Below are 25,899 nucleotides of genomic sequence, written 5' to 3'. Positions count from 1 at the left end.
CTCTCTTGCCATGTTGGAGCTCCGAGTAGAGCGCTGGTTTTGGGAGTCTCGTATCGGGCATGCGGACGATGTGACCCGTCCATCGGAGCTGATCGAAGCTTTGGCCACGCTCGATGATCGGGATGTTGGCCTGAGTGAGAACACAGACGTTGGTGCGCCTATCCTGCCAATGGATCTGGAGAATCTTGCGGAGGCAACATTGGTGGTACCTCTCCAGTGCTTTGAGGTGCCTGCTGTAAATGGTCCATGTCTCTGAGGCACACAGGAGGGCGGGTATCACTACTGCTCTGTAGACCATGAGCTTGGTTCTGGGTTTGAGGCCCTGGTCTTAACACTTTCTTCCTCAGGTGACCAAAGGCTGCACTGGCATACTGTAGGCAGTGTTGGACTTAGTCATCGACATCTGCCCTTAAGAGTAGGCTCCCGAGGTATGGAAAGTGGTCCAGGTTGTCCAAGGTTTTGTTGTGGATTGTGATAATCTTGGGTGGGTGGGTGGGGGGGGGCGAACAGCACTGTGTGGCGGGGGCAGGTTGGTAGAGGACCTTTGTCTTACGGATGTTTAGTGCAAGGCCTATGCTCTCGTACGCGTCGGTGAAGGTGTTGACGATGGTTTGGAGTTCGACCTCCGAGTGAGCGCAGACGCAAGCGTCGTCTACATACTGTAATTCGACGACAGAGGATGGGACGACCTTGGATCTGGACTGGAGGCGACAGAGGTTGAACAGTTTCCCGTTTGTTCTGTAAACTAGCTCCATTCCAGCAGGGAGCTTACTGAGGGCGAGATGGAGCATTGCAGCAAGGAAGATCAAGAAGAGCGTTGGTGTGATGACACAGCCTTGCTTGACCCCGGTCCATATGTGAATTGGGTCTGTGGTGGAACTGTTGGTCAGGATCACGGCTTGCATGTCGTCGTGAAGCAGGCAGAGGATGGTGACACACTTGTGGGCAGCCGAATTTGAGGAGGACACTCCATAATCCCTCACGGTTGACATTGTCGAAGGCCTTTGTGAGGTCAAAGGCGGCCATGTACAGCGGTTGTGGCGCTGTTCCCTGCATTTCTCTTGTGATTGACGCGCGGTGAAAATCATGTCCATTGTGCCCCTTAGTGGGCGGAATCTGCATTGCGACTCTGGGAGGAGCTCTTCGGCCACTGGGAGAAGGCGATTGAGGGGGATTCTTGCGATGACTTTCCCTGCGGCAGACAGCAGGGAAACTCCTCTAATTACCACAATCGGACTCGTCACCTTTCTTGAAGATGGTCACAATTATGGCGTCCGAGATCCCCTGGCATGCTCTCCTCCTTCCAAATAAGAGAAATGAGTTCTTGAATTCGTGCCAGTAGTGCTTCTCCACCATGCTTTAGTGCCTCAGCAGGGATTCCATCTGCTCCCGAGGCCTTATTGTTCTTCAGTTATCGGATGGCCTTTTCAACCTCTTGCTGGGCTGGGGTTGTGGTGGGTAGCATGCTGCGGGATGGAGTGGAGGACACTCGTGAAGACAGAGTCTCAGTTAAGGAGCTCTTCAAAGTGCTCCTTCCAGCAGGCACTGACTGCCTCCCTGTCCTCGAGTACCTCTTGGCCCGCAGTGGGGTAGGACCTTGGGTGCTTGGGCTGTAGGTGGTCTTGACTGCGCTAAAGAAACCACGCACGTCGTGGTTGTCGGCTAGCTGCTGGATCTCCTGCGCTTTCTTCACCCACCATCTTATCTTTAGGTCGCGAGTTTTTTGTTGGACCTCTGCCTTCAGGCATCTGTAGAGCTGCTTTCTTGCTCTCAAGTTGTGTTGCTGTTTCCAGATCAGGAATGCCTTGCGGTTGCAGATTAGCTCTTGGACGCTCTCGTCGAACCAGTCTTGGCGTTTCCTGGTCGAATGACCGAGCGTATCTTCGCAGGTGCTGATTATGGAGGCCTTGAGTGCAGGCCAGGTGCTGTGGACACTATGTGTCTCTGCATCACTGGGAGTTGTCAGGTTGTTTGCGAGGCGCAGGCTCTCTTAGCGGGGTCTTGGAGTACTCCAGTGTTGATTTTCCTGCGGCATTGTTTCTGTTGCCGCCGCTGTCTTGGGACTACATTGATGGAGATGACAGAGCGGATTAGGCGGTGGTCTGTCCAGCAGTTGTCAGCTCCTGTCATGGCGCGGGTGATGCGGACATCCTTGCTGTCCTTCACTCGAACTATGACGTAGTCCAGCAGATGGCAGTGCTTGGAGAGAGAGAGAGTGCTGCCATGAAGCCTTGCACTTGTCTCTGACGGAACAAGGTGTTGGTTATGACAAGGCCATGTTCTAAGCATTTCATCAGGAGGGTACCGTTGGAGTTGGCTTTCCCTACCCCCTCTCTGCTGATCACACCTCCCCAGAGGTCGGTGTCCTTTCCAACTCTGGCGTTAGTCACCAAGGAGGATCAGCTTGTCGCCCATTGGGACTCGGGACAGGGATTGTTCGAGGCTGGAGTGACAGGATCAGTCCTGGCAGTATGTCCTGACAGTATCACCGAGTGCCACAGGATCAGCCCAATTTCATCCACTTGCAGATATTAACTGCCTACCCACACTGATGCTCCTCTGGCTGCTGAAGACAATTCTTTCTCACTTCAATATGATGCAGTTTGATTTAGCAAGGTACTCCATTAGGTGCCGAGAGGGAACTACCAATCTCACTGAGCACCTGGATTTGAGCAATATATATGACTTTGGTAAATTGAACTCAAGCATGACTTGCTACTGGGTTACCAAGTTGTCAATGTGGCACTTACTTAAAAATCCTTTCCTTCAACATATATACTTCAAAGCTTTCATAAACCGCCCCGCACTTAGAACCATTTTTCATAACCTCACCGTCTCAAAATAAGTGAACACCCGGTCATCTGGTACCATTGTTGAAAAGGGAGATGCATTCTGTGATTGGTTGGTATCATACACTGCATCACTCTCACAGTCTTCCTGCAAGTACAGGGAAATATCCAACAAGTGTGATAAAGAGGCCTTAATAACCATTTCTAAACTTACAAAACTCAAGTCTATTCAAGTATTCAAATTGGTGTAAGTCTTGCAAAGTACCCAATACATTTTTTTTGATGGGGAGGTGCAGACCGAGGAGAAAGAACAGATTACAGAAAAATTGATCAGTGCATCCTTATTTGAAACCGATGCTGAATCAGCTTACTGCAAGATCCAGAACATTTTTAACTTCTAGTAAAGCAGTCTCATCCAAAATGATGAGTGCAAATCACTGAGCGCTTTGACAAGTCTAGATCACAATACTGCATTTCGAATTGTGATCTAAAAAAAACACCCGATATTCTGAATTAGTTTCTCAACCAGGCTCCTTTCAACTGAAATTCAAGGTAGACTAGTGTAAACTACTGCACACAAAGGAAAACAGGCACCATATGAACCACATCAAAATGGGTGCGCAAATACACTAGACTTGGCGTTCAACATATTCAGTCACTGCGAAACAGCAACCAAAACAAATTTTAAACTGCATACCCAGAACATTAGGCAGAGAATGTCATGCTAAAATTACACAGTGCTCTGCAGACAGCAGCTCAAGTACTGCATCCAATTTTGGTCACAGACACAAAGAAAACATTCAAGCACTGGAAGTGGCTCAGAGAAGGCTGACTCTTAGCATCACAGGACTCATTTAGGAGGAAGGACTGAAGAAACCTGGCTGCTCTCCTTGAGGAGTTCCAAGAGGAATCCCCACGTGTATGAGACTTGGTAATCATTATAGAAAAGTACAGAACAATACTTGGTTAACCTGCAACAGTAGGACAAGGGGACACAGGGTCAAATGAGTGAAAGACAAATTTGGGATTGATGTCAAATGATGAGAAAAGAAACCCACAAATGCTGGAAATTTGTTAATAAAAACAGAAAAATGTTGGACATACACAGCAGGTCCATCAGTATCAGGAGGAGGGGTTGCGATTTTGGGCGTAAGCACGGTGTTAGAACTCATCTGAATCAGTCAGACGAAGGATCTGAACCCAAAACAGTACCCCCTCTTTTCAGATGCGGCGGGATTTGTATACCTCCAGCATTTCCTGTTATTGTTACAGATATCTGGAAGTTCTTCACACTCTGATCAACAGGTGAAATGGGTTTCTGGAGGGAACTGCAGGTTGGTTCTGGATGGATAATCGAAGAGCGGCCTCCCTCATGCATATTTATCTTGTGATTACCTGTGAATTTATTGTTTATTGCATGCTCCCAAACCGAGTCAGATTTAATGCCAGTTTTAATAAGCAAATTCTTAAATGTTCTCTTTGTTTATTTCTTTTTACTTAACACACAAAACAGCTGCATACTAATGGCAATTAAGCTTTGGTCAACTGGTAGATTTAGCCAATAGCATTCTTTTAAATCACTGACGAAGCGTATAAAGTCCTAGGCGAGCCTACCTCAAGAGTAGCTGAAATTTCAGCCGTTAAAGGAACACTGTCTTGCTCAACATTGATGGGGTCAACTATCACAGGATCTGCTTGTGACTCTGTTCGGTCATACAGCGGTTCCACAGATGTTTCTTCCTCAAATTCAAGAGTGGAAGCTCTGAGAGCAGCAGTTAGAACATCCACTTGTGCTGTTGGACAAAACAATACAGGTCACTTTCCCACTTTCGAAATAATTTGTGATTAAAAGATTCATGTCTACATAATCTTTAGAAAGACTGAACTGCTGAATTTAAGTCAATGGTTGTGTTAATTTCATAATCCGTAAAAATATATTTACTGACAAATATTTGTGAAATACAAGTTCAAAGGTATTGTTGATAGATAGGCAAGGGTATTAAGGGATACAGGATCAAAGCAGGTAGATGGAGTTAAGATACAGATCGGCCATGATCTAATTGAATGGCTAAACAGGCTCGAGGGGCATAATGGCCCACTCCTGTTCCTGTGACATATTAAAGGCAGGCAGGTGACTTGCTCCCATGGTACTGCTCTGTAACAAGCTGCTAGGAGGTGCACGACAGTGCGACAACTTTTTTTTACATTCTGGTCTGTGATCTCAAAGTATGATTCCATAATTGACCACCTTCCTAACTCAGCACACGCTCAGGCTCAACCAGAATATTCACAACCTTGATGTCCTGTTCCGATCCTGAGCTGAACTTTAGTCTCCATATACACTGCATCACCAGGACCACTGACTTTCACCTCCACAACAAACCCTTATACATGCCTTTGTCACCTCCAGACTTGACTATTCAAATGCTCAACTTGCTGGTACCCATCCTCTCCCCTTCATAAACTCCAACTTGTTCAAAACTCTGCTGCACATATCTGCTACATTGGATACCCCCAATAACTCAACTTTAAAATCTTTTAATCCCTCTTTGGCCTCAACACACCCCATCGCCAGACTCTTCTCCAACTCTATACCTATTTCTCGGACTCGTGTCTTGTACAGCCTCTCTTCCTTTCATCCCATCACAACCTTCAGCCGCCTTGCTCTCTGGAATTGCCTCCTTAAATCTCTGCCTTTTACCCTCTCCTTAAAAAAAGTCTCTCTTCTTTAGAAACCTCAAAACCCAATTACAGGAAACTTTGTGATATCCGGCACTGACGGGACCGGCGTGTTGCCGATCTATCAAAACTGCCGGACATACAAAGTTAATGTTGAAGCATACGGAGGTTTTCATCTCCGTATCTGACAACAAACACTGTTGCTTAGCAACAGCTTCTAAAGAGTCGGCTGCAGCTGCAAGCATCTGTAGCTGAAGCTGTTGCTATAGCTACAGACCTTGCAGTGGCTGACTGGGGAAAAAAAAAACGAGATCTAAAAAAAAACGGCTCCTGATTTTTGCCATTAGATCGAGTATTCCGGACATACAACCTCCGGATAAACCAAAGTTTCCTGTATTTGTTCAAGCTTTTGGTCACCTCTCCTTTCTGGCTTAGTATCCACTTCCCATACTTCAGTGAAGCACCTTGGGCTGTGCTTTTTAATACAACTCAAAGGCACTATATAATTGGAAGCTGCAGTTCCAAAAGGAAGAAAATCTCAGCTGCAAAAATTCAAATATTCACTATATTGTCTAGTATTGAGTGACATCCCACAAAAAGCATAGGCGTGGGCCTTTCTTTTCCAATTCATTCTCAGGATGTGGGTATCACTAGCAAGGCTGGCATTTGTTGCCCATCCCAAGTTCACCCAAGAAGTTGCTGGTCGGCTGCCTTCTTGAACTGCTGCAGTTCATGTGGTAAAGGAGCTCCAACAATCGTAAAACTGAAGTCAATGGGAATCGGGGGGAAAACTCTCCACTGGCTGGAGTCATACCTAGCACAAAGGAAGATGGTTATGGTGGTTGAAGGTCAATCATCACAGCACCAGGACATCATTGCAGCAGTTCCTCAGGGCAGTGTCCTAGACCCAACCATCTTCAGCTGCTTCATCAATGACCTTCCCTCCAACATATGGTCAGAAATGGGGATGTTCGCTGATGACTGCAGTGTTAAGCGCCATTCACAACTCTCAGATAATGAAGCAGTCTATGCCCGCATGCAACAAGGCCTGGACGACGTTCAGGCTTGGGCTGATAAGTGGCAGGTAACATTCGTGCCACAGAAGTGCCAGGCAATGACTATTTCCAACAAGCAAGAGTCTAACCACCACCCCTCGACATTCAACGGTATTACCATTGCCGAATCCCACACCATCAACATCCTGGGGGTCACCATTGACCAGAAACTTAACTGGACCAGCCACATAAATACTGTGGCAAGAGGTCAGAGGCTAGGTATTCAGCAGCGAGTGCCTCACCTCCTGACTCCCCAAAGCCTTTCTACCATCTACAAGGCACAAGTAAGGAGTGTGATGGAATACTCTCCACTTGCCTGGATGAGTGCAGCTCCAACAACACGCAAGAAGCTCGAGACCATCCAGGACAAAGCAGCCCACTTGATTGGCACCCCATCCACCACTGGCATACCATGGCTACATTGTGTACCATCTACAAGATGCACTGCAGCAACTCGCCAAGGCTTCTTCAGCAGCACCTCCCAAACCCGTGACCTCTTCCACCTAGAAGGACAAGGGCAGCAGGCGCATGGGAACACCACCACCTCCAAGTTCCCCTCCAAGTTACACACCATCCCGACTTAGGAGTATACCGTCGATCCTTCATCGTCGCAGAGTCAAAATCCTGGAACTCCCTCCCTAACAGCACTGTGGGAGTAGCTTCAGCAGACGGACTGCAGCGGTTCAAGGCAGCAGCTCACCACCACCTTCTCAAGCCTTGCCAGCAACGCCCACACCCCATAAACAAATTTTAAAAAGCAATGCTGTTAGGAGCTCCAGGATTTTGTCACAGTGATGTTAAAGGAATCGCGATACACATGTCTGCATCAGGATGGTGTGTGAACTGGAAAATATGATGTTCCCATACACCTGCTAACCATGTTATGGTTTTGGGAGGTGCTAAAGAAGCCTTGGCGAGTTGCTGCAGTGCATCCTGTAAATAGTACACACTGCGGCCAAGGTACAATGATGGTGGACATTTAGATTAGTGGGTGCGGTGCAGATCAAGCAGACTGCTATGCCCTGGATGCTGTCCAGCTTCTTGTGTTGTTGGAGCTGCACCCATCCAAGCAAGTGGAGAGCATTCCATTATACTCCTAACTTGTGCCTTGTTGAGGTGAGGCTTTGGTGAGGCAGGGTGAGCCACTCGCCTATAATATCTAGGCTATGACCTTGTCTAGTAGCCACGATATTTATGTGGCTGGTCCAGTTGAGATTCTGGTCAATGGTGATGCCCAGGATGTTGATGCTGGGGGACTCGGCAATGGTAATGCCATTGAATGTCAGGGGGAGGTGGTTCGGCTCTCTCTTGTTGGAGATGGTCATTGCCTGGCACTCATGTGCCATGAACGTTACTCGCTATAGATAAGCCCAAGTCTGCAGGTTGTCCAGGTCTTGCTGCATGCGGGCATAGACTGCTTCATTAGCGGAGGAATTATGAATGAAGCCGAACACTGCGCAATCAGCAAACACTCCGCTCCTAACCTTATGGTGGAGGAAGGTAATTCATGAAGCAGCTGAAGATAATGGAACACTAGGAAACTGCGCTGAGAAATTCCTGCAGCAACATCTTGGGGCTGTGATGACTGACCTCCAATAGTCATAACCATCTTCCTTTGTGCGAGGCACTGGAGAGTTTTGCCCCTGATCCCCATTATTTCAGCTATACTACTGCTCCTTGGTGCCACACTCAGTTGAATGCTGCCCTGATGTCAAATGTAGTCACCTCTGGAATTCAGCTCTTTTGTCCATGTTTGGAATAAGGCTGTAAGGAGGTCTTTAGAGGTTCTGGCAGAACCCAAAGAGCATTGATGAAGCAACTATGGGTGAATAAGTGCTGCTGATAGCACTGTTGATGACTCCTTCCATTACACTGCTGATGATTGAGAGTAGGCTGCTAATTGGCCTGGTTGGATTTGACTTTTTTTTTTTTTTTGCAGACAGGACATATCTGGGCAATTTTCCACATTTTCCAGTACATGCCAGTGTTGCAATTGTACGGGAACAGCTTGGTTAGGGCACGTATTTATGGGACACTGCACTTTGAAAGCATAGGTCAAACTTCAAAGTTCATGTACAGCACGTGCATGCTTACAATTTAATCTTTAACAGTTCAAGGCACACCTTTTAAGGAACAAACAACACAATTTGAAGATGCAATTTTTCCTAGTGTCAATAAAAATACATAAATTTGAACATTGCATATACACTATTTAGTGCACGTTTAAATTTTTGTTCAGTTGAGTATCCATCTCGCTCTTAAACACTTCAGTGGCCTTTGCATTCGTGGCTTTGAGGCACTGCATTCCATATACTTCCACCCTTAAACAAGTTTCCCCTGGATTTGTCATTAGCTCAAATTCCAAGATTTCATCCCCTTGTTCTGAATTCCCCTACTAAAAAGGGAAGTGCTGTTCGCACTCTACCCAAGCAAATCCCTTCATTAAACACTGCAATCAAATCACCCCTTAACCCGCTCTACTCAAGGGAATACAACTCAAGTTTACCCAATTTATCATAACTCAGTCCCATCTTCCAAGGTATCAAAACTGAATATTCCAAATGCTGTCTCACTGGCACTTTACATAACTGCAACACTCCTCCTTGCTGATATATTCTAAAATATAAGAGTACAACATCCCATTAGCCTTTTTCACCACTTTCTGCACGAGGTATTAAGTGATATGGGGCAATGGTGGGTATATGGAGTTAGGCCACAGATCAGCCATGATTTCATTGAATGGTGGAACAGGATCGCGGGACTGAATGGCCTAATCCTGTTCCGAGGAGTTTGATTTTCATGACTTATCTACCTTGAACCATAATAATTTTGTTCATCCATCCCCTCTGGGATTGTCATTTAGATTAAACTACCAACTGCAATTCTTATGTTCAAAGTATACTATCGTACACATGTTGATCTGCATAGGCCATCATCGTTCCACTCGTTTGCTTCAACTTTTGAATTTTCTGCTTTCAGAATTCATTACACCTTCAGGCGAGGGACTGCTGCACTGCTTGCAGGTTTCTCTGCAGGACAAGATGTTAAAGTGGTGCCGTTTACTTGATCAGCTGGGCAGGTTTGTCATGCCTGACGAAACTGATTGCAGTTTTTGAAGAGGTGACTAAAGTGATGGATATTATTTATATGGACTTCCAGAAGGCATTTGATAAAGTCCCTCATAAGAGACTGTCAATTAAGGTTGAAGAAGTCTATGGAATTGAAGGCAAATTATTGATCTGGTTCGGAAATTGGCTGAGTGGCAGGAAACAGAGAGTAGGGATAATGGGCAGGTCCTCAAATTGGCAGGATGTGACGAGTGGTGCCCCTGAAGGATCTATGTTGGGCCTCAACTATTTGTTAACGACTTAGATGGGATAGAAAGCCACATATCCAAATTTGTCGATAACACAAAGATAGGCAGCATTGTAGGCAGTGTAGATGAAAGCATAAAATTACAAAGAGATATTGATAGATTAAGTGAATGGGCAAAATGGTGGCAAATATGAGGGCATCCACTTTGGACCTAAAAAGGAATAGAACAGGGTGCTTTCTAAATGGTGAAAGGCTAAAAACAGTGGAGGTCCAAGTACATAGATCAGTAAAATGTCATGAACATGTACAGAAAATAATCAAAAAGACTAATGGATTGCTGGCCTTCATATCTAGAGGAGTAAAATATAAAGGGGTCGAAGTTATGCTGCAGCTATACAAAGTCCTGGTTAGACCACACCTGGAGTACTGTGAGCAGTTTTGGGCACCACACCATGGGAAGGATATATTGGCCTTGGAGGGAGTGCAGCGTAGGTTTACCAGAATGATACCCAGACTCCAAGGGTTAATTTACGAGGAGAGATTACACAATTTAGGATGTATTTCCTAGAATTGAGAAGATTAAGAGGTGATCTGATTGACATTTTCAAGATATTAAGGGGAACAGATAGTTTTTCCCAATCTACCCTATTTCCGCTGGTTGGGGATTCTAGGACTAAGGGGCAGAGTCTAAAAATTAGAGCCAGGCCTTTCAGGAGTGAAATTAGGAAACACTTCTACACACAAAAGGGTGGTAGAGGTTTGGAACTCTCTTCCGCAACCGGCAATTGATGCTAGATCAATTGTTCATTTTAAATTTAGATCGATAGATTTTTGTTAAACAAAGGTATTAAGGGATAGGGGCCAAAGGCAGTTATATGGAGTTAAGTCGTAGATCAATCATGATCTCACTGAATGGCGGAGCAGGCTCGAGGGGCTAAATGGCCTACTCCTGTTCCTATGTAAGATCCAGGCCACTATTCAAAAGAGGGGGGGGGAGCCAGCAGAGGCACAGTGGGTCGAATAACTTCCTTCTGTGCTATATCATTCTGTGATTCTCCTGGAGTCCTAGGGGGTACAGTAGCATTGCTGTTGTGTTACTGGACTAGTGATCCAGAAGCCTGAACTAACGATCCAGAGACTTGGAGTTCAAATCAGCTGGGGAATTTCAATTTAGTTAACTAATAAATCTGGAATAAAGAGCTAGCATCAGTAATGGTGACCATGAAACTACCAGATTGTCGTAAAGACCCAGCTGGTTGACTAATGTCCTTAGGGAAGGAAATCTACCGTCCTTACCCGGTCTGGCCTATATGTGACTCCAGACCCACAGCAATCTGGTTGACTCTTAACTGCCCTCTGAAATGGTGACCCAGCACAACCTTCTCAAGGGCACTTGGGGATGGGCAAAAATGCTGGCCTTACCAGCGATGGCCACATCCCATGAATGAATAAAAAACACATTCCTTCCTCAAGTCAACATCGTCAAAAATGATAAAATAATCGGTCACTCATTTCATCAATTGTTTGAGGAGCTAACAAGGAGGGTCAATGAGGGCAACACGTTTAATGTAGTCAACATGGATTTTAGCAAGGCTTTTGACAAGTTCTGACATGGCAGACTGGTCAGAAAAGTAAGAGCCCATGGGATCCAAGGGAAAGTGGCAAGTTGGATCCAAAATTAGCTCAGTGGCAGGAAGCAAAGGGTAATAGTCAACAAATGTTTGAGAGACTGGAAGGCAGTTTCAAGTGGCATTCCCTAGGGCTCAGTACTAGGTCCCTTGCTTCTCGTGGTATACATCAGATTCAGACTTCAATGTAGGGGGCATGATTAGGAAGTTTGCAGACGATACAAAAAATTGGCCGTGTGGTTGATAGCGAGGAAGAAAGCTTTAGACTGCAGGACGATATCAATGGGCTGGTCAGGTGGGCAGAAAAGTGGCAAATGGAATTCAATCTGGTGAAGTGTGAGGTAATGCATTTGGGGAAGGCTAACAAGGCAAGGGAATACACAGTCGGGAGCAGCGAGGAGGAGCTCGGGAGAAAACCCGGCGACCAACGAGGCCCGAGACCAGTCGGGAGCAGTGTGGTGAGACCGGTATAAAAACCGGAGAGAGGCGAGGCCCGAGACCAGTCGGGACCAGCGGGAGCAGTGAGGAGGAGCTCGGGAGAAAACCCGGCGACCAGCGAGGCCCGAGACCAGTCGGGAGCAGTGTGGTGAGACCGGTATAAAAACCGGAGAGAGGCGAGGCATACCAACTCAGCAGCGGGGAGGTAAAAAGTAATCAGTGTGTGACGTCACCAGGGAGCAGGTAGGTGATTGGTTGGTGAGTATTTCTCTTTTTTCAATACAAGCTTGAATTCTGTGGTGTTAAATTTCTGTGGTGTAGTGGGGATAGTTGGTAAATAAAGCGCCCTAGAGCATACCTGTAACTGGGGTATTGAATAAATTTTTTAAGTAATTAAAGGGGTAAGTCATGGCAGGAGAGTTCAGACCCTTGCTTTGCTCCTCCTGCTCTATGTGGGAAGTCAGGGATGCTGCCAGTGTCCCTGATGACCATGTGTGCGGGAAATGCATCCAGCTGCAGCTACTTGTAGACCGCATTGCGGCGCTCGAGCTGTGGGTGGATGAATTTTGGAGCGTGCGCGATGCTGAAAGGCTCGTGGATAACACGTTTAGCGAGTTGTGCACGCCTCAGGGTAGGGCAGCACAGGGGGTGACCATCAGGCGGAGCAACAAAGGCAGGCAGGTAGTGCAGGGAACCCCTGCGGACATCCCCCTTTCAAACAAGTATACCGCTTTGGATACTGTTGAGGGGGATGACTCACCAGGGGAAGGCAGCAGCGGCCAACTTCCTGGCACTGGGGGTGCTCCTGCTGCCCAGGAAGGGGGGAAAAAGAGTGGGAGAGCAATAGTGGTAGGGGACTCTATAGTAAGGGGAACAGATAGGTGTTTCTGTGGCCGTAGACGTGAATCCAGGATGGTTCGTTGCCTCCCTGGTGCCAGGGTCAAGGATGTCACTGAGCGGCTGCAGGGCATTCTGGAGGGGGAGGGAGAACAGCCAGTGGTCGTGGTCCACATTGGTACCAACGACATAGGTAAAAAGAGGGATGAGGTCCTGCAGCAAGAATTTAGGGAGCTAGGTGAAGGATTAAGGAGCAGGACCTCAAAGGTTGTAATCTCTGGATTACTCCCGGTGCCACGTGCTAGTGAGTATAGGAATAGGAAGATAGAACAGATGAATGCGTGGCTAAAGGGATGGTGCAAGGGGGAGGGCTTTAGTTTCCTGGATCACTGGGTCTGCTTCTGGGAAAGGTGGGACTTGTACAAGTCGGACGGTTTACACCTGAACCAGGGGGGAACCAATATCCTTGCGGGGAGGTTTGCTAGCACTGCTGGGGAGGGTTTAAACTAACTTGGCAGGGGGTTGGGGGTACAGAGTGGAGCTATAGTAGGGGGTGATTTACGGCCAAATACAGAGGGAAAAACAAGTCAGCTGGGAAGGCAGAGCAAATATGTGAAGGCAAAAGAGAATATGGCAGGGCTGGAAGGCATTTATTTTAATGCAAGGAGTCTTGCAAATAAGGTGGATGAACTGAAGTTGTTGTTGAACACATGGGAGTACGATATTGTTGCTATCACGGAGACATGGTTGAGGGAGGGTCAGGACTGGCAGCTCAATATTCCGGGGTATAGAATCTTCAGGCGAGACAGAGGGGGGTGTAAAAGGGGAGGGGGTGTTGCAATATTAATTAAGGAGTCAATTACTGCTGTAAGGAGGGATGATATATTAGCGGGTTCCTCTAATGAGGCCATATGGGTAGAACTTAAAAACAAACAGGGGGCAAGCACTTTGCTGGGAGTGTACTATAGGCCCCCAAACAGTCAGGGGGAGATAGAGGAACAGATATGTAGGCAAATCTCAGAGAAGTGCGAAAATAATAGGGTAATAATAGTGGGGGATTTCAACTTCCCCAATATAAATTGGGATAGTCAGAGTGTGAAAGGCTTAGAGGGTGCAGAATTCTTAAAGTGCATCCAGGAGAGCTTTTTGAGCCAACATGTAGAAAGTCCTACAAGAGAGGGGGCGGTACTGGACCTAATTCTGGGGAATGTAGCCGGGCAAGTGGTGGAAGTGTCAGTAGGAGAGCATTTTGGCGACAGTGACCATAATTCGGTGAGATTTAAGGTGGTCATGGAAAAAGACAAAGACGGCCCGGAAATAAGGGTTCTAAATTGGGGGAAGGCCGATTTTAATATGATAAGGCAGGATCTGGCCAAAGTGGACTGGGAGCAGCTGCTTATAGGAAAATCCACATCAAAACAGTGGGAGACTTTCAGAAGGGAAATAGAGAGAGTACAACGCCAACATGTTCCTGTAAAGGTCAAGGGTGGGACCAACAAGCAAAGGGAACCTTGGATGACAAGGGATATACAAAAATGCATTAGAAATAAAAGGGGGGCTTTTGGCAGTTACAAAAGACTAAAGACGGAAGAAGCCCTAGAGGAGTATAAAAAGTGCAGGGGCATACTTAAAAAAGAAATTAGGAGGGCGAGGAGGGGCCATGAAATAACACTGGCGAGCAAAATAAAGGAAAATCCTAAGATGTTTTATAAGTATATTAAGGGCAAGAGGATAACCAGGGAAAGGGTAGGGCCCATTAGGGACCAAAGTGGCAATCTGTGTGTAGAGCCAGAGGATGTAGGCGGGGTTTTAAATGAATTTTTTGCATCTGTGTTCACTATGGAGAAAGACGATGCAGACATAGAAATCGGGCAAGGGGACTGTGACATACTTGAACATATTAGCATCGAGAGGGAGGTGCTAGCGGTTTTAGCAGGCCAAAAAGTGGATAAATCCCCAGGCCCGGACGAGATGTATCCCAGGCTGCTGTGGGAGGCAAGGGAGGAGATTGCAGGGGCTCTGACACTAATTTTCAGAACCTCTCTGGCCACAGGGGATGTACCAGAGGACTGGAGAACAGCTAACGTAGTACCATTATTCAAGAAGGGTAGCAGGGATAAACCAGGGAATTACAGGCCAGTGAGTCTAACATCTGTGGTGGGGATATTATTGGAAAAAATTCTGAGGGACAAAATTAATCTCCACTTGGAGGGGCAAGGATTAATCGGGGATAGTCAGCATGGCTTTGTCAAGGGTAAATCATGTCTAACAAATCTGATCGAATTTTTCGAGGGGGTGACTAGTGGGGTGGATGAGGGAAATGCTGTGGATGTGGTTTACATGGACTTCAGTAAAGCTTTTGACAAAGTCCCGCATAGGAGACTGGTCAAGAAGGTAAGAGCCCATGGGATCCAGGGTGCCTTGGCGTGTTGGATCCTAAACTGGCTGAGTGGCAGGAGGCAGAGGGTGATGGTCGAAGGTTGCTTTTGTGACTGGAAGCCTGTGTCCAGTGGGGTACCTCAGGGATCGGTGCTGGGTCCCTTATTGTTTGTGATCTACATAAATGATTTGGATGAGAATGTAAAAGGTATGATCAGTAAGTTCGCAGATGACACGAAAATTGGTGGGGTGGTAAATTGCGAGGAGGAAAGCCTCCGGCTACAGGACGATATAAACGGGTTGGTCAGATGGGCGGAAAAGTGGCAAATGGAATTTAACCCTGAAAAGTGCGAGGTGATGCATTTTGGACAGACAAATAAGGCAAGGGAATACACAATGAGTGGTAGGACCCTAGGAAGTACAGAGGGTCAGAGGGACCTTGGTGTACATGTACATAGATCCCTGAAGGCAGCGGAGCAGGTAGATAAGGTGGTTAAAAAGGCATATGGGATACTTGCCTTCATTAGCCGAGGCATAGAATATAAGAGCAGGGAGGTTATGATGGAGCTGTACAAAACGCTGGTGAGGCCACAGCTGGAGTACTGTGTGCAGTTCTGGTCGCCTCACTATAGGAAGGATGTGATTGCTTTGGAGAGGGTGCAGAGAAGATTCACCAGGATGTTACCTGGGATGGAGCGCCTCAGCTATGAAGAGAGGCTGGACAGGCTGGGGTTGTTTTCCTTGGAGCAGAGAAGGCTGAGGGGGGACCTGATTGAGGTGTACAAAATAATGAGGGGCATAGATAGGGTAGATAAAGAGGAACTTTTCCCCTTAGTGGGGGGGTCAATAACAAGGGGGCATAGATTCAGGGTAAGGGGCAGGAGATTTAGAGGGGATTTGAGGAGGAACTTTTTCACCCAGAGGGTGGTTGGAATGTGGAACTCAATGCCTGAAAGGGTGGTGGAGGCAGGAACCCTCACAACATTCAAGAAGCATTTGGATGAGCACTTGAAATGCCATTGCATACAAGGCTATGGACCAAATGCTGGAAAATGGGATTAGACTGGACAGGGATGGATGGGTGGCGCAGACACGATGGGCCGAAGGGCCTCTTTCTGTGCTGTAAAACTCTGACATTAAAGGGTAGGACACTGAGAAATGTAGAGGAACAGAGGGACCTTGGAGTGCATGCCCACAGATCCCTGAAGGCAGCAGGGCAGGTAGATAAGGTGGTTAAGGCGGCATACGGGATATATTCTATGCCTCAGCTAATAAAAGAAAGTAAGAGCAGGGAGGTTATGCTTGAATGGTATAAAACACTCGTTAGGCCACAGCTAGAGTCCTGCGTACAGTTCTGGTCACCACATTACAGGAAGGATGTGATTGCACTAGAGAGGGTAAAGAGGAGCTTTACGAGGATGTTGCCAGGACTGGAGAATTTTAGCTATGAGGAAAGATTGGATAGGCTGGGGTTGTTTTCTTTGGAACAGAGAAGGCCAAGGGGAGACCCAATTGGAGGTGCATAAAATTATGAGGGGCCTAGATAGAGTGGATAGGAAGGACCTATTTCCCTTAGCAGAGGGGTCAACAACCAGGGGACATAGATTTAAAGTAATTGGTAGAAGGATTAGAGAGTCGTCGAGGAGAACCTTTCACCCAGAGGGTGGTGGGGGTCTGGAACTCACTGCCTGGAAGGGTGGTAGAGGCGGAAACCCTCATTGCATTTAAAAGGTACTTGAAATGCCACAACCTACAGGGCTATGGACCAGGAGCTGGAAAGTGGGATTAGACTGGATGGCTCTCTTGACCGGCACAGACACAACGGGCTGAATGGCGTCCTTCTCTGCTGTAAATTTCTATGATTCGCCACTTGTGGGACCATGCTATGTTTGCCTACATAACAGTGACTGAACTTCTATTGGTTGTGAAGCACTCAAGACATCCTGAGAATGCAATAAAGCATGATATAAATGCATATTCTTGCCTTCTAGTTTAGTTTGTGAATATATCTACGGCACAAGCCTAGCTGCATCTCCACACCCCTCAATCGCTTATGCAGCACCTTAGTAAATACATTTAAAAATCTACATGCATGACCCTCATTGTCCTCCTCTATTCATCATTTCTAACTGTTAATCACAACACATTACTATAGTGGCAAATATTGCAGGTCAGACCTCCGGACTCAAGATTTCACAGAATGAGATGCATAAATTTACCATCTTTCATTTAAAATTTGTTGCAAGTCAATTAGTTAAAAAAAGTCAATTGCTTGACTCCCATTAAATGTCACAATTTTTATATTCTACCCAAATGAAATAATTTTCAAATAGTTTTGGGTGGAGGCAAGGTGTTAAGTAAAATAAAAAACAAGCTTTAATATACAGGAAACTTTTTTTTATCCGGAGGTTAAATTCAGGAGTCGGTTCAGATAATTTTTTTTCTTTTCGTTGCTTCTTTTCTCCAGTCCTGGCTCTGCAAGCGTCTCTGTAGCTAAGCAACAGCTTCAGCTAGACGCTTGCAAGCTGCGCCGACTGTTTTGAAGCTGTTGCTAAGCAACAGGGTTTGTTGCTTCACACGGAGCGCTCAGCTCCGTATGTTTTAACATTAGCGCTGGTTTCTATGGCAGTTTTGATCGAACGGCACCAGCTCGGTCCCGTCGGTGCCAGATACCAGAAAGTTTCCTGTACTAGTAACTGATCACAGCTAAACTGCAACTTTTCACTACAAAGGTTTGCCCTTTCTTTTAGAAGTGGCTTCTAATAGATCATGCTGCAAAAAGCACTAGAAGGCCACCTTGGTAACTATATATATATGGCTGGCAAATAAAAAGGCTTGGCAGACAGTGACCGGATCGGACAAAGTCAACATGGATTTACAAAAGGTAAATCGTGCTCGACTAATCTACTGGAATTTTTTCAGGATGTAACTGGTAGAATAGATAAGGGAGAACCAGTGGATGTGGTGTATTTGGAATTTCAGAAGGCTTTCGATAAGGTCCCGCATAAGAGATTAGCATGTAAAGTTAAGGCACATGGGATTGGGGGCAAGGTACTGACTTGGATAAAGAACTGGTTGGCAGACAGGAAGCAAAGAGTTGGAATAAACGGCTCTTTTTCCGAGTGGCAGGCAGTGATTAGTGGAGTACCGCAGGGATCGGTCCTAGGACCCCAGCTATTCATCACAATATATATTAATGATCTAGACGAGGGAACTAGATGTAATATCTCCAAGTTTGCAGACGACACAAAGCTGGGTGGGCGCGTGTGCTATGAGGAGGATGCCGAGAAACTCCAGTAGGATTTGGACAGGTTGGGTGATTATATTGCATCTGCCATGCTTCTGCCCAATGTGGATAAATGCAAGGTTATCCACTTTGGTGGCAAAAACAGGAAGGCAGATTATTATCTGAATGGCAATAGATTGGGAGAAGGGGAAGTGCAACGAGACCTGGGTGTCCTTGTGCACCAGTCACTGAAGGTAAGCATGCAGGTGCAGCAGGCGGTTAAGAAGGCAAATGGTATGTTGGCCTTCGTAGTAAGAGGGTTCGAGTAACAGAACAAGGATGACTTGCTGCAGTTGTACAGGGCCTTGGTGAGACCACATCTTGAGTATAGTGTGCAGTTTTGGTCGCCTTATCTGAGGAAGGATGTTCTTGCCATGGAGGGAGTGCAGCGAAGATTCACCAGACTGATACCTGGGATGGCAGGAATGACGTATGAGGAGAGATTTGGTCGATTGGGCTTATACTCACTGGAGTTTAGAAGAATGAGAGGGGATCTCATTGAAACTTATAAAATTCTGACAAGACTAGACAGACAAGATGCAGGAAGGATGTTCCCGATGGCAGGGGAGACCAGAACCAGGGGTCACAGTCTAAGGATAAGGGGTAAGCCATTTAGGACAGAGATGAGGAGGAATTTCTTCACCCAGAGTGGTGAACTTGTGAACAGGCTCGAGGGGCCGAATGGCCTACTCCTGCTCCTATCTTCTATGTTGCATCAGATATTTAAGTTGTTTTGCAGGTGAGAAGGGGGGTTTTGTTTTGGTTAAACTGTTTTGGTTGCATGCCAACATCTTGTAACATTTCTCCCCATCATATTACATTGCAAACTTCAATTTCAAACTGGATTTTTAACTGGGGCGAGCTGGCTAATAATTTTATTTAAGAAAACAACAAGTTCAACAAACTAACTTCACCTACGATTTTATGTTTACCACATAAGTTGGTAAAAGACTGGAGCAGAAATGTTCCAAGTTGTTGTATCACTAGAGGTTTGAAAGGACTGATGTTGAACAAAGTCACTGTACCTTTTACATCCGGGTCATCTATGTGCGGTTCTAAGTTTTCCAGCATCTCTTCCAGTTCTCTTCTGGTAGCTGTGCTAATGCTTGGGCAGCCTGATGGCGCTTCTGCCTGCGTCAGATCTTTGCTTCCTTGCTTATCTGGATATTGTGGCTGCTCCAGTTCCAAATCAAGATCTATTGTAGGAATAGGAGTCCTCCAGTAATGGAATGAGTTGTACATGTCCTCCGGAATGGCAGCCTTTTCTGAACTGGACCCAGATTCTTGTGAAGACGGTGGTGTATTTGTGCGGTCTGAATTTGGCAACTGACTTTCACTAAAAACTGTGTTTGCTTCAGATGATCCAGATTTAGTACATACATAAGAATCAGAGTGTGACTGTAATGATGTTGCTTGGGCATAACTGGCATCACTTCTACATTCATTGTCATGGTTTAGTTCATCTTTTGGAGAGAGTTCAGCGGCTGCATTTACTGATTCCATAGTACAACAGCTAAAGCCTGTAGTTTGTTGTTCCATTTCAACAAGTTCCACAACTCCATCTGCCACTTTTTCTGGTTCTGCTGCACATTTTGCACTAAGATGAAACATAACAGCTATTTTATTTCATCAACAATAGCCAAAACCTAAGTAAGTCAAATATAGAAGTGTTAATTCAATGCTTAAATCCTTCAAAAAAAAATTCAATGCAGCACACCCTAGAATTTTAAGCTTTTAAGTTTAAGGCCAGTTTAAACATTAAATAAATCAAAAAGTCATTGTAGGGGAAAAAACTTTCAGATTTACAAATCAACTCACGGATAACGCTGGCTGCTGAGAGATTAAATTGAACTTCTAGCCTAAGAGTCAAAATTTGAGGCAAAAGTACTCCTTCCAGTCCTGGAATTTAAATCCGCCATTTGAAACAAACAAACAGTCAGTGAAGATGTGCTCACCACTTAGTTTCTTGTAGAATGAGTAATGAAGTTATTAAGTATCTGTAGTTGACATGCATTTTTTGTATTGCCAGTCTTCCTTCAGTTTAGGTTTTTTCAAGCAATACACTAGTTTTGATTAAGAGGCCAAATTTCTTAAAGCAATCTGGGACATTTTACCCATGAGTTTTTTGCTCCTGCAGCCAAGACAGCACTGCTTCAATAATTAACTCCGAGCAAGGAAATATGGGTGTAAACCCACAGTCTACTGTTGAGTGGCACTGCACACTGGCTTATTTAATCATGATACTCTTGTTTGTGCAATGGATTGAGGGCCACACTGCTTTAGTTTGAAATGAGTGGGTACATTATTGCACCTAGCTAACACTACACAATTCTGTGTTAGTCACTACAGCTATCCATAAACAAAGGTTTGTGATCATGGAGCGAGGCAGGCTTTTCTCGTTTTGTTTTGGCTTTTTTGGGGGTGAAAGCCTTGGAAAGTCATGTGGTGAAAGGCCAAATTCACTCATCACACATCTTCAGTTTCAAGTCCAGCTCTCGCCTTCATAAACAGCACCTACTTCTTCCAACAATGCAGAAAACCTCATCCATGACTTGGGCACCTCCAGACTCAACTAATCCAATGCTCTTCTGGCTGGCTTTTCATCCTCCACCTTCTAACTTTAGCTCATCCACAACTCTTGTGCCAGTTTCCTTTCCTGCACTTGTCCATTACCCATGTCGTCACTGGCTCCCGGTTCCCCAAATTTAAAATTCTCATCCTGAGGCTCATGGAATAGGTCGGTCAGTGGCAGCTTGGATAAGGAATTGGCTTAACGACAAACAGCGAGTTGTGGTAAATGGCTGTTTTTCCAGACTGGAGGATGGTAGACAGTTGTGTTCCCCAAGAGTCAGTGCTGGGGCCACTGCTTTTTTTGATATACAGGTACACTATCCCTTATCCAAAAGCCTTGGGACCAGCTGAGTTTCGGTTTTTGGAATTTTTCAGATTTCAGAAGGTATTATTATAAGACTGGGAAATTTGTATTTAATATAAATTTTAAAAGTTCAGGCTACCTCTTGCAACTGTTCCGTGTCTCATTCCCCTTCCCGCTTCTCTGGAAAGCCGGATATCGGCTGACTCCTACTAAGCTGGCCCGCAAATCAGGTCGGGTGGGGGGGGGGGGGGGGGGGGGCGCGGTGGAGAAAAGAATATCGGACAGACCGCGGTTCAGGTCGGGGTGACGGGGTCCGAAGTCGGTGGGGGGGGGGGGGGGGGGAAGAATATCGGACGGGCCGTGGTTCGGGTCGGGTGAAAAGAATATCGGACGGGCCGTGGTTCGGGTCGGGTGAAAAGAATATCTGACGGGTTGGGGGTCAGGTCGGGTCGGGGAGAGAAAAGAATATCGGACGGGCCGCGGGTCGGGTCGGGGGGGGGGGGGGGGGGAAGAAAGAGAGAGAAAAGAATATCGGACGGGCCGCTGCAGCTATCGGACGGGCCGCTGTATTGTTGGGTTCACTCTCCCGGTACCTCCTTCACACTACCCAGCTCGGCCTGCAATTTCCTACCCAGGAGGGAACTGTGACCCTCTGCCCTGCTCAGCGTAAGTCGTGCGCTACTCTGGTCATGTCGTGCGCACAACTTACACTGAATGAAAAAACTTTCGGTTTTTGGAAGTTCGGATAAAGGATAGTCTACCTGTATATAAATAAATGACCTGGATTTTGGAACACAGTAGAATTTCTAAATTTGCCGATGATACCAAAACTTGGGAGTGTGTCAAACAGTGAGGATGATATCAATCGACTGCAACAGATCATAGAAATGCTAGCAGAATGGGCAGACAAGTGGCAGATGGAATTTAATACAGGGCAATGTGAGGTGATGCATTTTGGCAGAAGGAACAGGGAGAGGCAATATACACTTAATGGCACAGTTTTAAAGAGTGTGCAGGGACAGAGGGACCTGGGAGTTAATGTGCATAGGTCCCTGAAGGTGGCAGGACATATTGAGAGAGTGGTTAGCAAAGCATATGGGATCTTGGGCTTCATAAATAGAGGTATTGAGTACAAAAGTAGAGAAGTTATGCTGAACCTTTATAAAGCACTAGTTAGGCCAAATGGTGTCCAGTTGTCGTCACCACACTTTAGGAAGGATGTGAAAGCCCTAGAGGGTGCAGAGGAGATTTACCAGAGTGGTTCCGGGGATGGGAGATCTTAGCTACAAGGACAGATTGGAGAAGCTGGATTGGTTTTCATTTAGAGCAAAGGAGGTCGAGGGGTGATTTGATAGAGGTGTACAAGATTATGACGGGTTTGGATAGGCTAGATGGGGAAAGGCTGTACCCACTAGTTGATGGTACAAGGACTAGGACACAGATTTGGGCAAGAGATACAGGGGGGATGTGAGGGGAAACTTTTTTACGCAGCGAGTGGTGAGGACCTGGAACTCGCTGCCAACGGAAGTGGTGGAAGCGGAGACACTCAATGTTTTCAAGGGGAGACTGGATAGGCACTTGAGGGAAATAAACTTGCAGGGCTATGGGGATAAAGCAGGGGAATGGGACTGACTGGATTGCTCGAGAGAGCTGGCACGGACTCGATGGGCCAAATGGCCTCCTTCTGTGTCGTTTTGACTGACTCTTAACTCCTCATGGCCGCGCCACAACCCCCCTGCAACTTTCTACAGTCCTAGAACTACCCTCCCCCATTTCTACGCTCCTCTAACTCTGTGCATTCCTCCTTTTGTCCCACGATTGGCAGCCGTGCCTTCAGCTGCCTAGGTTTGACGCTCTGGAATTTCTGCCTTAAAACCTCCCTCTCCCCCTTTAAGACCCTCTTTAAAACTCCACCTCTGACCACCCTTCCTAATAAACTTCTTTAGCTAATCGTCCATTTTTTGATTAGGCCTATAGGAAGCGCTTCCTACATTTAAAAAGGTGCTACAGACACGCAAGTTGTTGTCGAGTGCAGTATTAAGGGAGTGCTGTACTGTTGGAGATGCTGTCGTTTGGATGAGACATTAGTAAACTGAAGCACCAGTTGTCTGCTCAGATGTACTCAAGAAATCGCATAATACTATTCAAAGTAGAGGACAAGGTTCTTCCTCACCCAACACCACCAAAGACAGACTATTCACTGTCTGTAGGACCTTGCTGGGCACAAAACGGGCTGCCGTGTTTGTTTACATATTTTTACTCTATTTCCAAAGTAATCCAGCAATTGTAAAGTGTTCAGGACATCATGAAGACTTAAGGCAACATAAATTAAAGTTGTTTTTCTTAATACTCCACAACTTTTCCTGTAATGGTATTAACCAAGGGTATTCCTTGTAAAATCATAGCACTACAGTTCTTTTATAATAAAATTAGATCTCAATTGGATCTGCCACTTGGACACCATTTCCCTGATTTCATTAGGCTCAGAGTGATGAAGCATGTTTTAATACCCAAGCACTGCGTCAATGCTGAATATATATATGCTGCACAGCATTGATATTCAATACAGGACAACTTTTTAAAACCGTGTGCAATTAGAGGGATCCTCATTTCAAGGATTACATAACAAATGTGATGGTTTTAACATTTTGAAGCCATCAATCAATACTAGAAAGTCGTTTCACTGAACATAGCAGGATGCTGTGGACATTGGGATACACAGACACCACAGAAATCGTAGCTGTAATGATTAAAAATATTGCTTTTGTTTTTATTACAAAGCTTAAATATAAACACAGGGTACAGGAAACGTTGTGCTATCCGGAGGTGAGCTATCCGGCAATCTGGAGCCACCAGCAAAAATCAGCCGTTTTTTATTCTTTGTTTGTTTTTTTTGCTTTGTTTGAACAGTCAAGCTGTGCAAGGTCTGTAGCTATAGCAACAGCTTCAACTACAGAGCTTTAGGGCCACACCCGAGTGTTTAGAAGCTGTTGCTAAGCAACAGTGTTTGTTGTCAAATACGGATAAGAATCTCCGTATCTCTCAACATTAACTCTGGAGAGTACGGCAGTTTTGAGGCAACGGCAGCAGCTCGGTCCCGTAGGTGGCGGATAGCACAAAGTTTCCTGTATATGCAGTGTATTGATCATACTATCATATCCAATGCTAAGGTTGCAACAGAATATTGGGAAGAGATGGAGGTTTTAAAATCTGCATCTAACTCATTCTACCTAGCCTGGAAGTGCTTAATCCAAATACTCGATTTTCAAAGCGCTAGTGTCCCATTGCCCAGCATGGATATCACCGAGGAACACGTAACAATACTAGTGAAAATGATTCCCAAGGACAAGGCCATTCTAGAGAATTATCATGGATTGTTTAATGAATAGCATATTGGTTTATGAAGAATGCTTTTAATTACTGTAAAAAAAAAAAAAAATTCACATTCATGGCTGGCTACAGTTTAATTGCAAAAGGTCTGAAACTGATCTCAGCTAGCAAGGGAAAGTGTCATAGAAAGGCAGCAGAGGGGAAAATGGTGAGAAACAAATTTAACATGTGCAGACCAAATTATTACACTGCAGCAACAAAATAGACAGGGGTATGGCAGTGTAATGGTCATGCTACTGAACTAGCAAGCTAGAGGACTGGACTAATGAGCCAGAGAACGTAAGCTTAAATCACACTATTGCACTTTTAGAATTTGAATGGTCGTAAGTGGTTCACTTATGTCCTTTAGGAAAAGAAACATGCTGTCGTTGCCCACCCTGGCCTATGTGTCACTCCAGTCCCACACCAAAATGATCGACTCTTAACTGCCCTCTGAAGTGGCCTAGCAAGCCACTCAGTGGTGCAGGGAAATTAGGGATGGATAATGAAAGCTAGCTTTGCCCACACCCCGAAAATTTATAATAAAATGGCATGGTCCAAAAAAAGTATGCAGGTACTATTAACCATTGACTACAAAGCGCACCTGTTATTGTTTTCTGTCTCTTTACTCGCCAATACATTCTTGGAAGAAAGCACGTCTTCCTCTTTGAAGTAATGACCAGCACCGGAAGAGCTAGCAAAGGTTGAGATAAAAGGACCTAATGACTGGAAGGCAGCTTGACGAACCTGCAAACAACAGAACACTTCAATGTTAAAATGCTACCCTCTAAATACAGTTTTCCACCACAATCTGCAGTAATTCTTACAGGTGGAAAGTAAACTAATCCTAGTAACCAAGTGTGGAATAGCTAAAAGTTCACAATGTTTAAAAGCAGTTTTTTGGTCTATAAATAAGAGCGAAGTTCAAACAGTTTATGAATGTTAGCAGAATCTGCATTACTGATGTTGTGCATTATTCTCAACAATGCTTACTTAGTTGAAACTTTCAAAACAATTCTAAAATGATTGTGTAACCAGGTGGCCAGGGAGTAATAAAGACAGAAATGTGGGAGCTGAAGGTATAATATATACACATCCATGCATTTGCACAAAATATTTGTCCTAGCATTGCATATCTCTGTAGTTAGGACAAAAGCAGCAGTACTGGGAAAGGGTTTTGCGGCCAGGGGTGGGGGGGAAAGAGATTAACAGTATTGATGATCCAGCGTTCTGAAAGCAGTGAGACATG

The 25,899-nt window shown here is 45.6% G+C and overlaps 1 protein-coding gene across 9 annotated transcripts in view; it reads right to left on the bottom strand.

Annotated features, from left to right (window-relative positions):
- The window catches only part of ppp4r1 (protein phosphatase 4, regulatory subunit 1), a 102,958-nt gene that overhangs the window by 36,347 nt on the left and 40,712 nt on the right, over positions 1–25,899 (bottom strand). For all 9 annotated transcript variants that reach the window (XR_015078961.1, XR_015078960.1, XM_085992365.1 and 6 more), the window contains 4 exons: positions 25,255–25,397; positions 19,432–20,003; positions 4,404–4,582; positions 2,833–2,937 (listed from right to left, as the gene is read on the bottom strand). Coding sequence is in view for 7 of the 9 variants with exons in the window: in XM_085992365.1 (XP_085848491.1) it covers positions 2,833–2,937; positions 4,404–4,582; positions 19,432–20,003; positions 25,255–25,397 (999 nt within the window). In the remaining 2 variants the exon portion in view is untranslated. The remainder of the gene's footprint in view (positions 1–2,832; positions 2,938–4,403; positions 4,583–19,431; positions 20,004–25,254; positions 25,398–25,899) is intronic.

The sequence above is a fragment of the Somniosus microcephalus genome, chromosome 7, assembly GCF_052327205.1.
Source record: "Somniosus microcephalus isolate GS21.2 chromosome 7, FLI_Smic_1.0, whole genome shotgun sequence".
Taxonomy (NCBI): domain Eukaryota; kingdom Metazoa; phylum Chordata; class Chondrichthyes; order Squaliformes; family Somniosidae; genus Somniosus; species Somniosus microcephalus.
Note: the sequence above shows the minus strand (reverse complement) of the source record. Positions and strands in the feature narration are given on the sequence as shown.